Source organism: Trichechus manatus, unplaced genomic scaffold, assembly GCF_000243295.1.
Source record: "Trichechus manatus latirostris isolate Lorelei unplaced genomic scaffold, TriManLat1.0 scaffold00176, whole genome shotgun sequence".
NCBI lineage: Eukaryota > Metazoa > Chordata > Mammalia > Sirenia > Trichechidae > Trichechus > Trichechus manatus.
The window spans coordinates 2,135,568-2,146,345 of record NW_004444112.1 but is presented as its reverse complement, the minus strand read 5'-3'; the positions used below and the strand labels follow the sequence as shown (position 1 = coordinate 2,146,345).

Sequence of the window (10,778 nt, the reverse complement as noted above, 5' to 3'; positions counted from 1 at the left end):
TGTCCTCCTGGTGTATTGACCCTTTAATCATTATATAGTGTCCTTCCTTATCCTTTGTGGTGGATTTTACTTTAAAGTCTATTTTGTCAAAGGTTAATATTGCCACTTCTGCTCTTTTTTGAGTGTTGTTTGCTTGATATATTTTTTTCCATCCTTTGAGTTTTAGTTTGTTTGTGTCTTTAGGTCTAAGGTATGTCTCTTGTAGGCAGCACATAGACGGATTGTGTTTTTAATCCATTCTGCCACTCTCTGTCTCTTTATTGGTGCATTTAGTCCATTTATGTTCAGCGTAATTATTGATAGGTATGAGTCATTTTGATGTCTTTTGTGTGTGTGTGTGTTTTTGACAGTTTCTTTGTTCCACTTAATTTTCTGTGCTGAGTCACTTTTCTTTACGTATTTGCTTTTCATCTTTTTCGTTGTTGTTGATTTTGTGTTTGCTGAGTCTTTATGTTTTTCTTGTTTTTTATTTTGATGTGTAGGATTGTTAGTTTCCTTTGTGGTTACTTTAATATTTACCCCTGTTTTTCTAAGTTTAACCCACTCTTATTTCTTTATATTGTCTTGACTTCCTCTCCATATGAAAGATCCATGACTACAATTTTTAGTCCCTCTTTTTTGTTTTAATGTTGTCATCATTTACGTATTGACATCTCTGTTTCCCTATTTTCAGTGTTTTAGCTTTGATTTGTTTTTGTGACTTCCCTATCTAGGTTGATATCTGGTTGCTCTGTCCTGTGTTCTAGTCTTGGGTTGTTATCTGATGTTATTGATTTTCTACCCAGAGGACTCCCTTTAGTATTTCTTGTAGTTTTAGTTTGGTTTTTGCAAATTCCCTAAACTTATCTGTGAATGGCCTAATTTCACCATCATATTTGAAAAACAGTTTTGCTGGATATAATTGTTGGCTGGCAGTTTTTTTCCTTCAAGGCTTCATATATGTCATCCCATTGCCTTCTTGCCTCCCTGGTTTCTGCTGGGTAGTCTGAGCTTAGTCTTATTGACTCTCCTTTGTAAATGACTTTTTGTTTATCCCTAGCTGCTCTTAAAATTCTCTCTCTATCTTTGGTTTTGGCAAGTTTGATTATATTATGTCTTGGCGACTTTCTTTTGGAATCTACCTTATGCGGAGTTTGATGAGTATCTTGGATAGATATCTTCTCATCTTTCACGATATCAGGGAAGTTTTCTGCCAACAAATCTTGAACAATTCTCTCTGTATTTTGTGTTACCACCACCCCCCCCGCCCCGTTCTGGTATTCTAATCACTTTTAGGTTATTCCTCTTGATTGAGTCCCACATAATTCTTAGGGTTTCTTCATTTTTTAAAATTCTTTTATCAGATTTTTCCTCAAATCAGTTGGTGTCAAGTGCTTTATCTTCAGTCTCACTTTTTCTGACTTCCATTGCCCCAGTTCTGCTCCTGTGACTTTATATTAAGTTGTCTAATTCTGAAATTTTTTTATTAAGCCTTTGGATTTCTGTGTACTGTCTCTCTATGGATTCTTGCAGCCTGTTAAATTTGTCATTATGCTCTTCTGTAATCTTTTTAAGTTCCTCTGTTGCTTTGTCTGTGTGTTCCTTGGCTTGTTCTGCGTTTTGCCTGATCTTTCTGATATCTTGAAGAGTTCTGTATATTAATCTTTTGTATTCTACCTCTGGGAAATTTCTTGTTTCTTTGTTTTGGGAGCTTGCTGAAGCCATCATGGTCTGCCTCTTTATATGATTTGATACTGACTGTTGTCTTCAAGCCATCAGTGTTATTATATTTACTTTATGTTTGCTTACTGCGTCCTAGCTTCTTGTTTTGTTTTGGTATGCCCTAATTGGCTGCTCATGTGAGCTTGTTTGATCATTGGCACCTTTGAAGTTCTAATGTCCTGTTGCCAGGTGGTTAGATCTGTTACTAGGTATGTGAGCACAGGAGTCTGTTTACTTTTCTTGTATGGATTCAGCTCAGGTGTCCAGTTAGTCGGTGAAGTGTGTGGTGCAGGTTCTCACCTACAGTCGTATACAGGCAGGGGTGATTGGTGTAGGCACAGGTATCTGGCTGAAGTAGGGGGTTACTCACTGAGCAAGACAGGAGGCTTATGTCTGCCCCTGAGTGTCTGGGAGGAAAGCATGTCCCTGTTCTCTAGAGCGCATAGGTGGGTGGGTTTTGTAGGCGGACTATGGGCACCCAGTGCTATTGGCTGTAAGGACTGGGAGGCACCACTTATTCTTTGACCCCTGTCGTAGGGGTGGCTAAGTGGTGTGGGTGGAGCCACCAGTCAGTCCTCAGGCCCCTGATGTGGGTAGGTGAGGACCCTGCTTAATGGGCAGAGCAGTGTCAAATGTCACAAACCATATAGCTGAAACAGTTGAAGTCAGGCTTCAGGTATATACCCTGCTGTACCATCCTAATGAGGCCTGTGCTGTTGAAATGGGCCCACACAAGTCTATCCAGGGGTGAAAGGCATTCAGAGTCTGTGGACCTCTTATGCCTATGCCTAGGCAAAGGAGCTGTGCCTACCCTGAGTTCCCGGCTTAGGGGAGCTGGCAGATTATTTTTTCCTGTTTGTTAATTTGTTCCCTCTCCAAGGCCAGGAGGATGGCTCAGGGTGCATGGTGGGTCCTGCTTCCAGCCCAGGGGACACGGTAGTCACTGAAGCCAGCCCGAGACTGGTGCAGAGCAGGGAGGGGGGCAGGTAAATGGGAGAGAGGTTTTTCCCAAACGAGGTATTTTTTGATCTGCACAGTAGGTTAGATGCGTGTACTTATCTTTTGCCGATTGAGCGCCACTTTTCACTGGTTCTGGAGGTTTGAGTAGACTCTCCGCTGCTCAGTCTCTCCCGATGTGGAAAACACATCCCGAACACCACTGCTTGCCTCACCGCACACGCCAGCCTATCTAGGCTGAAGGGTGCCGGTTCCTGCTGGGTCAGGTCTGGCAACTCCTTGCTGCTTCTGAACTGTCTCTCCTTCCGCCTGCTGCTTAGTCCGATTCCTCAGTTTTGCCTTTGATGTTCAGGGCTCCTAGATTGTCATATAAAATTGATTCACTTGTTTTTTCCAGTCTTTGTTGTAAGAGGGGCCACAGGAAGCATCTGACCACTCTGCCATATTGGCCCTGCCTCCCAGAACATTTTCTTTTCTTTTTTTTTTTAATTGTTGTAATTCAATGAAGTTTACATTTCAAGTTAGTCTCCCACACAAAATTTTTTTTTACATTCATTGTTATGAGACCCTAATTGCTCACCCCATTCTGCGACAGCACACTCCTCCTTTCTGCCCCAGATTCCCCATGACCATTCAACCAGCTCCTAACCCTCTCTGCTTTCCCATCTCATCTCTGGACAGAAGCTGCCCCTTTGGTCTCTTGTATCTACTTGACTAAGAGGCACACTCTTAATGAGTATCACTTTATGTCCCACAGTCCAGTCTAATCCCTGTCTGAAGAGCCAGAACATTTTCTTAATAAACTTTGTCATGCCAGTTGACCTAGATGTCCCCTGAAACCATGGTCCCCAGACCCTAGTCCTTGCTACTCTGTCCCTCGAAGTGTTTGGTTGTGTTCAGGAAATTTCTTAACTTTGGTTTAGTCTAGTTATGCCGACTTCCCTGTATTGTGTATTGTCCTTCTCTTCACCTAATATTTCTTTTTTAGTTTTCATTATTATTGCCTTTTATTATCAGTATCTTTATAAATCTGATCTTTGAACACCTGAGAATGATAACAGCAGATTACACGCTGCAACACCGTATGTAGTACAAATTACTGATGATAACATGTGGGGAAAAAAGTCATAACTGTGGTTCTTCGTAACTTGAATACGTTGTAAGTCAGGGACTACCGGTAAAGTTATCACTCAGTTTTGTATGATGGCTTTGAAATGACTCATCTAAAAGTGTAAAAATACAAAAATACTGACTGTCCAGAACTTTTTTTTAAAAAGAAATTTATGTGGATTGTTAGCTAGTTGAGATGTTCTACACAAAAGGATGGAATGGTCAGTTGGCATCACGTTCCAGCCATCAGATTTAAGTGTTTTTGTTTCGTGTGTTACTTAGTTTTATGTTGGATCAGATTTAGTGGAATGCAGGACGGCAGAATTTAATCACTGACTTGCCTGAAGAAAAAGAAAACATGCTTATAAAACGTTCAGGTGGCACAACTGCCAAGAATATTTAATATCTTAGATGATCAAAACAATATATATAAGAACAACTCTACAGGTTTTGAAATTATAGAGTGCAAAGAGTGAAATGAAATTTATACATGTTACTGTGTTACGAAAAAATCTGTACTATTCGATAACCAGTTAAGATTACTGCAAATATAGTAGGCAAAATGTTCTTTTAGGTATAATAGGCTTATGCAAATAAATAAATTTAAAACACCATTTGAAAAGATAAGACTTCCATAGGTAAATGGGCAAAGAACTTGAAAAAAGAGGAAATTCAGATGGCTCAGTAAACTTCGAAGAAATACACATTAAAACAGTATACTGTACTATCACTTTTTAGATATATCAAAGATGAACAAGTATTTTATGGTTGAGGTGTGGTAAAAGTAAATAGAATGTTCAGGTAGGAGTAGAATTGATAATAATCCTTTTGGAAAGCAGTTTGACATGGTATTAAGAGCCTTGAGAGTAGTCATAGTTTATGACCCAGTAATATATAATATATAATAAAATACTTTATGACCCAGTAGTTTTACTGATAGTACCTCTTCAGCATGGAAAAAGAAAACTTCAATATGCAAATTTTATGCTTAATGAGAATTTACAGTAATTTATAGTAAAATTGGAAACGGCCAAAATGTTCTATGATAGGAGAATATGGCAATGAAAATAGTCTCCATTCATTGAGCACTAGTGCCGGTCATGATGTTGGGAGGTGAATCCGATATGTGTTTAGTCCTCAGGGCAACTCCCTGAGGCAGATCTTGTCAGTTAATTTGTCCAAGCCAGGAAATGGCAGAACTGGGATTTAAACTGAGAGTGCTCACTGGATAGAATATTGTTTGACCATTAAAAATGATTCTCTAAGAGCTTTGTGTTGAAACATACAGAAAACATTCGTAAAACATTAGCTGGATAAAAAGCAGAATGTATATGATTTCCCCATGAGCATGCGAGTCTGGGGAAAGGAAAACATTTACTTTTCACTTTTAAACACCCGTATACAACTGTGTAGTGAAATTTGGATGTAGGCGGAACCTTAAACACTGACAGGAAATCCGGGAGATGTTCTGTGTGGGCTCGAGTAGCTCCTTTTAACCACTCCCACTGCTGTCTGAGGGCCTCAGTGACCTCATGAGGAACACTTTCTTATTGCCTAGCTCAAGTTCCTCTAGCTTACCTCTTCTTTCCACCCCACAGACATTGTCTGTTATTCATCAAGAAAATGAGTAGGGGGTGCTGGGAGACACCACCCCCATCCCTTTGCCTGGCTTGTTCCACTCCCTCTGGACCTCAGCTCTTGAGTCCTCAAGCTCCTTCCCTCTCTCTTTTCATGGCCACACCTCTTGGAAGAGTTGCCTGTACTTAATGCTTCTGTTCTTCAAGCCACCCTGTCTGGTCTCAGTCCTGCTGGGCCTTGGGATTGCTCTTGCCCTGTTGGTCTTCCAGTGACCAAACTCAGGTGCTTCAGCCTTCATCTGACATGACCTCCCTATGGTACTTGACACAGCTCACTCTTAAGGAGTCTCCTCTCAGTTTCTGAGTCTACTTTTTCCTGGTGGTCCTCACACAGACCATCCCGTTCCTGCTCCGGGCTCTGCACTGGCCTCTCTGCTCCAACTCTACAGACCTTTCTGGAAGACGGGAAGTGGCTATCTCCAGCCCAGACTCCTTTGTGAGCCCCTGAGCTGTGCCCTTATCACCTACAGGAACTTTTCCCTGAATGCTCCTTAGTTGTCCCAAGCTGGATGTTGTACAAATGCAAACTCTTAACCCCTGCTTACTTAAAAAAATCAGACTCCTTAGTGTGAGGATCTTTCCTGATCTGGCCCGTGTCTGCATAGCTGCCTTTTCTTCTCCCACATGTGCTGCCTTTGTTCAGGTACATGAAGCCATCTCCAGGTGTTGGGTCTGGACTTGCTGAGCTCTCTGTGTTTTTGTCTGCACGCGTGTCATTCTCTCAGCCTCAGGGTGGGCAAATTCCTTCAAGACTCCATGTAGAAAATACCCGGGGTTTGGGCTGTGGGGCCAGATTGGGGCTGAGCCTCAGGCACTTACTTCCCTGAGGGGCTTGGGGTCACCTGACCTTCCTGAACCTCACTTTCATCATATGCAACACAGTAATAACATCTCTATTTTGGGGTACTGAGATAATTAGAATTGAGTCCGATGGGCCTCCCACCTGATGGGTTCTCATGTGCTCTTGAAACCAGTCTAATGAAATAAGCTTATGTTCCAAGTTCTGGTACTAAGTGTTTCTGTTAGAATTCAGATTGGGGTTAGATGCAAGGAAGGCAAAAGGAGATAGATATTTGCATCTTTTAACAAGTTAACGTTTGTTCAGTTGCCTTCTGATTATTAAATACCCACTTAAGTGGGTATGTTGTATAATATCTTTTGCTTATAAGAAAAAAAGATAAAAATTTATTGTGATCTTACTTTTTTCTGAAGTACACAATTGATAACCCTTGTCCATTTGACTTTTAAAATATTTTAATATTTACCTGATGAATCCATATTTTATATTTAGTATAGTAGTTGATACTGTGTATGTCACTGAGCGAGCATTGAAGGGACAAAAATAAGTTGATATTTGATCTCTGCTGTCATATGCCTATGATAATTTTATAGTCTTATCTGTGGTGGGGTTTTTTGTTTTGTTTTTAAATAAAACCAGAATACCAGTTTATTAGTCTACCACACTCTCACTGCGGACACCACAGGAAACCAGGATTTCAGAATATGTTCAGCGAGAATGGCATCAGACCAAGAAGAGCTGTACAACTTGAATGTATCGAGGCATTGCACTAAGGCTTCTAAAAATGACTCATATTTAAGACCATGAGGCATGTGGCGCGTTCAGGGGCTTGTCACATCCAGGGCATGTGCAGTGCTGGGGCTTCAGGGAGGACCCCTCTGACCAAGATGGGGACAGGCGGAGTCCTAACTGCATGTAAACTTTCTTCCTTTGGCGAGGGGAGGGGGAGGTAGTGGTTTAAATTTACATATTAATTTTTTTAATATTCCCAAAAGAGAGTATAGTGAACTCCTGTATGCTTATCACCCAACTTCAACGGTTATCAATATTTTGCCAGTTTTGTATCATCTCACTACCTCAGACATTTTTTATGCTCCAGTATTTAAAGCAAACCCTAGATATGTTATTTTATCCATAAATTACAGTTGAGTTTTTAACATTAATTTTATATGAAGAAATGTTATGCATATAAATTGGTATGAACTTTCTAGAGAATATGGAGACAGTGTGTATAAGGAGTCTTTAAAATGTTTGTATCCTTTGTTCCAGAGATTCTATTTTAGGAAATTTATCCTTAGGAAAATAATGATGTACACAGATTTAAGAGTAAATCTTAAAGTATAGCTGAATGATAGATATGAGTGAAAAAATCTGGGTTACTTATATTCATGAAAAATCAGAAAATAACAAAAGAATAATAAATAAGTGGCATAGCTATTTGATTAAATATGCAGCCATAAAATTGTGTTTTTAGAAAGTATGTGATTTACATACTTAAAAGTAGCATTCAAAACATTATAGTATGATCACTATATTTTATTTAACATTTTGTTAGAACAGCATAAACAGGTTTTTACAGATATACCTAGGAAAAGAAAGAAAGTATTTTGATACATTCCAACAACAGTTACCTCTGGGTGTTGGGGTTGGGGATGATATTATTTCCTTTTCGTTTTTCTAAATCTATGAAAAACTTGCAGTTAATGAAAAAAATTAAAATTATTACATAGATGATATTATTTTGGGGTACTATCAGTATTTACAAGTTCAAACCCAAATAATTGGGAGGATTGTTTGGAGTTCTAGAGTTGTGTTTTTAGAGCCATTGTTTAATGCATGCAACTATTAAGTATTTACAAAAGTACAAATTTGTAAACCTACATATGGATTATTACTAGATCAGAATAACATTTGTAGACATTTTCTGTGGGACTTTCATAACTTCCTGCTGAGTAAAGCTTAGCTAGTCCTAAACTATTCTGAGGAATAAAAGTGAGGTGTGGATCCTGATTGGCCAGCAGGTCCTGATGGTGCTGCATTATTTTCCTGTGGGTCACCTCTACTGGGAAAAAAAGGTTGGAGAGCTAGTTTGAAAACTGTCCTGTTTTACACAAGTTTTTGTTGTTTTTTAAAGTGTGCTGTTACAGCATGAAAGCTAGATTGGTTTATTATTTTTGTTTCTTTTTCTTTATTTTTAGGTTAAAAATTTTGCAGTTATTTATCTTGTGGATATTACAGAAGTACCTGACTTCAACAAAATGTATGAGTTATACGATCCTTGCACAGTCATGTTTTTCTTCAGGTATGTTACATTATCTTAAAGTTATTAGAGTGAATTTTATCCGGAACTTGAATGTAATCAAGATATCTTTAGATTCTTTTATTCAGAACCAATCACATCACAATATCAACAGACAATGTGAATCGTTTGAAGTTTTTTTAAAGTAACAATTCCAGTTTTAGCATTTACTCAGTAACAAATTATCCTTTTGTAGTAACATTGCCCAGAAATTGAGGTGAGGTGTAGTTGAGTGGAAGGTACTCTTACTGAAATTTAAGATACTGCGGTGTGATGGATAGCTTTTGTGTGGCCTTTCTCGCCATGGTCTTGTAACTCCCACCCAAGTGATTGGGTGGAACTGTGCAAATAAGGTAATTGTGGCCCACCAAGGGACTTGGTCAGTTTTGCCATCCTGCTAGGCTTAAAAGAGAGCTAATTCCAGATCAGAGAGAGGATCTCACCACCACCAAGGAAGAAGAGCCAGGAACAGAGCGTGTCCTTTGGACCCAGGATCCCTGCACTGAGAAGCTCCTGGAACCAAGAGTCCGAGAGAGAGAACTGTAACACTGAAGACCGTGAGAAGTGGCGGCAGAGAAACCACAGCAGCAAAGGCAGGAGATCAGCAGAAGAGACTGGCAAGAAAGGCGCAGTGAGCTTTCCAGCTCCCAGAGCAAGAAAGCTGAGTGCCTTTGGGCAGGAGGCTTGCTGGAGGAGTAGAGTGCCTCTGGGCACTTGGTGGGGCTAGGTTCACCAACCCACGGAGCTAGAGCTGAGCATCTTCGGGCTGAGGCTTACTGGCAGAGTGGGGTGCCTTGGGCCACTTACTGGCAGAGCTAAAAGAGCTTTGGAACACTTACCTGAGCAGGGCAGAGGCCAAGGGGCCAGAGAGAGGCCTGCCTGCAGGCACGACTGAGAAGAGGCTGTTCTGATGGAAGAACTGTATCCTGAGGGTTCCTGAACCTGTTACTTCCCTAATAAACCCCATAACTGTGAGTATGGTCTGTGAGTTCTGTGTGGCCATTGCAATGAATTATCAAACTCAACAGAGAAGTAGAGTGTGCCATGGGAGGAATGGTTGATGTCAGAATTTGTAAAGATGGTGGAGAGAGGAGGCATGTCTGACTCTGCCTCATAGGAAATCAGCCTTGGACCGGTGATCTTGATTCTCCTTCCACCGTGTGAAGTTAGAGGAGGTCAGATGCCACCCCCATGCCGTTTTTACAGATACCTTTAAATATAATCTGTTGATAAAAAGATCTGTTTTAAAATAATTCCCGTATAAAATATGATGTCAATGACTTTTTCATGTACTTTTTGTGGAACACGAGGAAAACTAACTTGTATTTAATTACTTGTACATGCAAGATTATTTTATCAGGTCAGAAATTCTGTTGTGAAGCTTTAATTTGGAAAGAAATCACAATTGACATTGTTTTTACTAGTCAAAATTTCTTAGTGTTACTATAAAAGTTGGTAAATAGCAATAGAAGCATTAGTCCATCCTCTAAAAGTAGATCTCCCTAGTTGGTCTGGAGGGCCTAGGTGGATGTTGTAGGATATGTATTAGGTTTCCATTTTGTGTGACAGATTAGCACAAAGTTAGCAACTTAAATCAACACCTATGTATTAGCTCACAGCTCTGAGGGTCAGAAGTCCAGTGGGCTTGGCCTGGCTCTCTGCTCTGGGTCTTTTGTGGCCAAAACCAGGGTGTCATCTGGAGACTCCGGGAAGAGTCTACATTGGCTTATTGGGTGTTGCAGAACCAGCCCCTGTGGCTGGGTCTGAGGTCTCCTTGCTGCTGTTAGCGGGGCCTCTCTGTGCTCTGGGAGGCCACTCCACTCCTTCTTGCACGACCCCTCCATCTTCACGTCCAGCAACGGCGTGTCCAGTCCTCGTGACGCTCTGAATATCTCTGACTCCCCTTCTGCACTAGCCTGAGAAAACTGCTTTTAGAGGTTCCCTGGGATTAGGTTGGGCTCACCCAAATAATCCAAGGTACTCTCCCTATTTTAAAGTCATTGACTGGTAATCTTAATTACATCTGTAAAATCCCTTTTGCAGTACAATGTAACTTAATCACAGGGATGATGTCTCATCACTTTCAGAGTCCCAGGGATTAGGGCAGGAAATCTTGAGGGGGAAGCATTTTAGGGTTTTGCCTTCTGTAGTCTGGAGCCTGGGTGGCACAAATGGTTTTCGATGGGCTGCTAACCTAAAGATTAATGGTTCAGTCTGGGGACTTAAAAGCTTGTGAGCGGCCATCTAAGATACTCCACTGGTCTCACCCCATCTG

General features: G+C 40.7%; 1 protein-coding gene across 3 annotated transcripts in view; it reads left to right on the top strand.

Annotated features, from left to right (window-relative positions):
- TXNL4A (thioredoxin like 4A) overlaps positions 1 to 10,778 on the top strand; it is a 24,675-nt gene that overhangs the window by 10,783 nt on the left and 3,114 nt on the right. For all 3 annotated transcript variants that reach the window (XM_023741230.1, XM_023741231.1, XM_004386909.2), the window contains one exon: positions 8,403 to 8,506. In XM_023741230.1, coding sequence (XP_023596998.1) covers positions 8,403 to 8,506 — 104 coding nt within the window. The remainder of the gene's footprint in view (positions 1 to 8,402; positions 8,507 to 10,778) is intronic.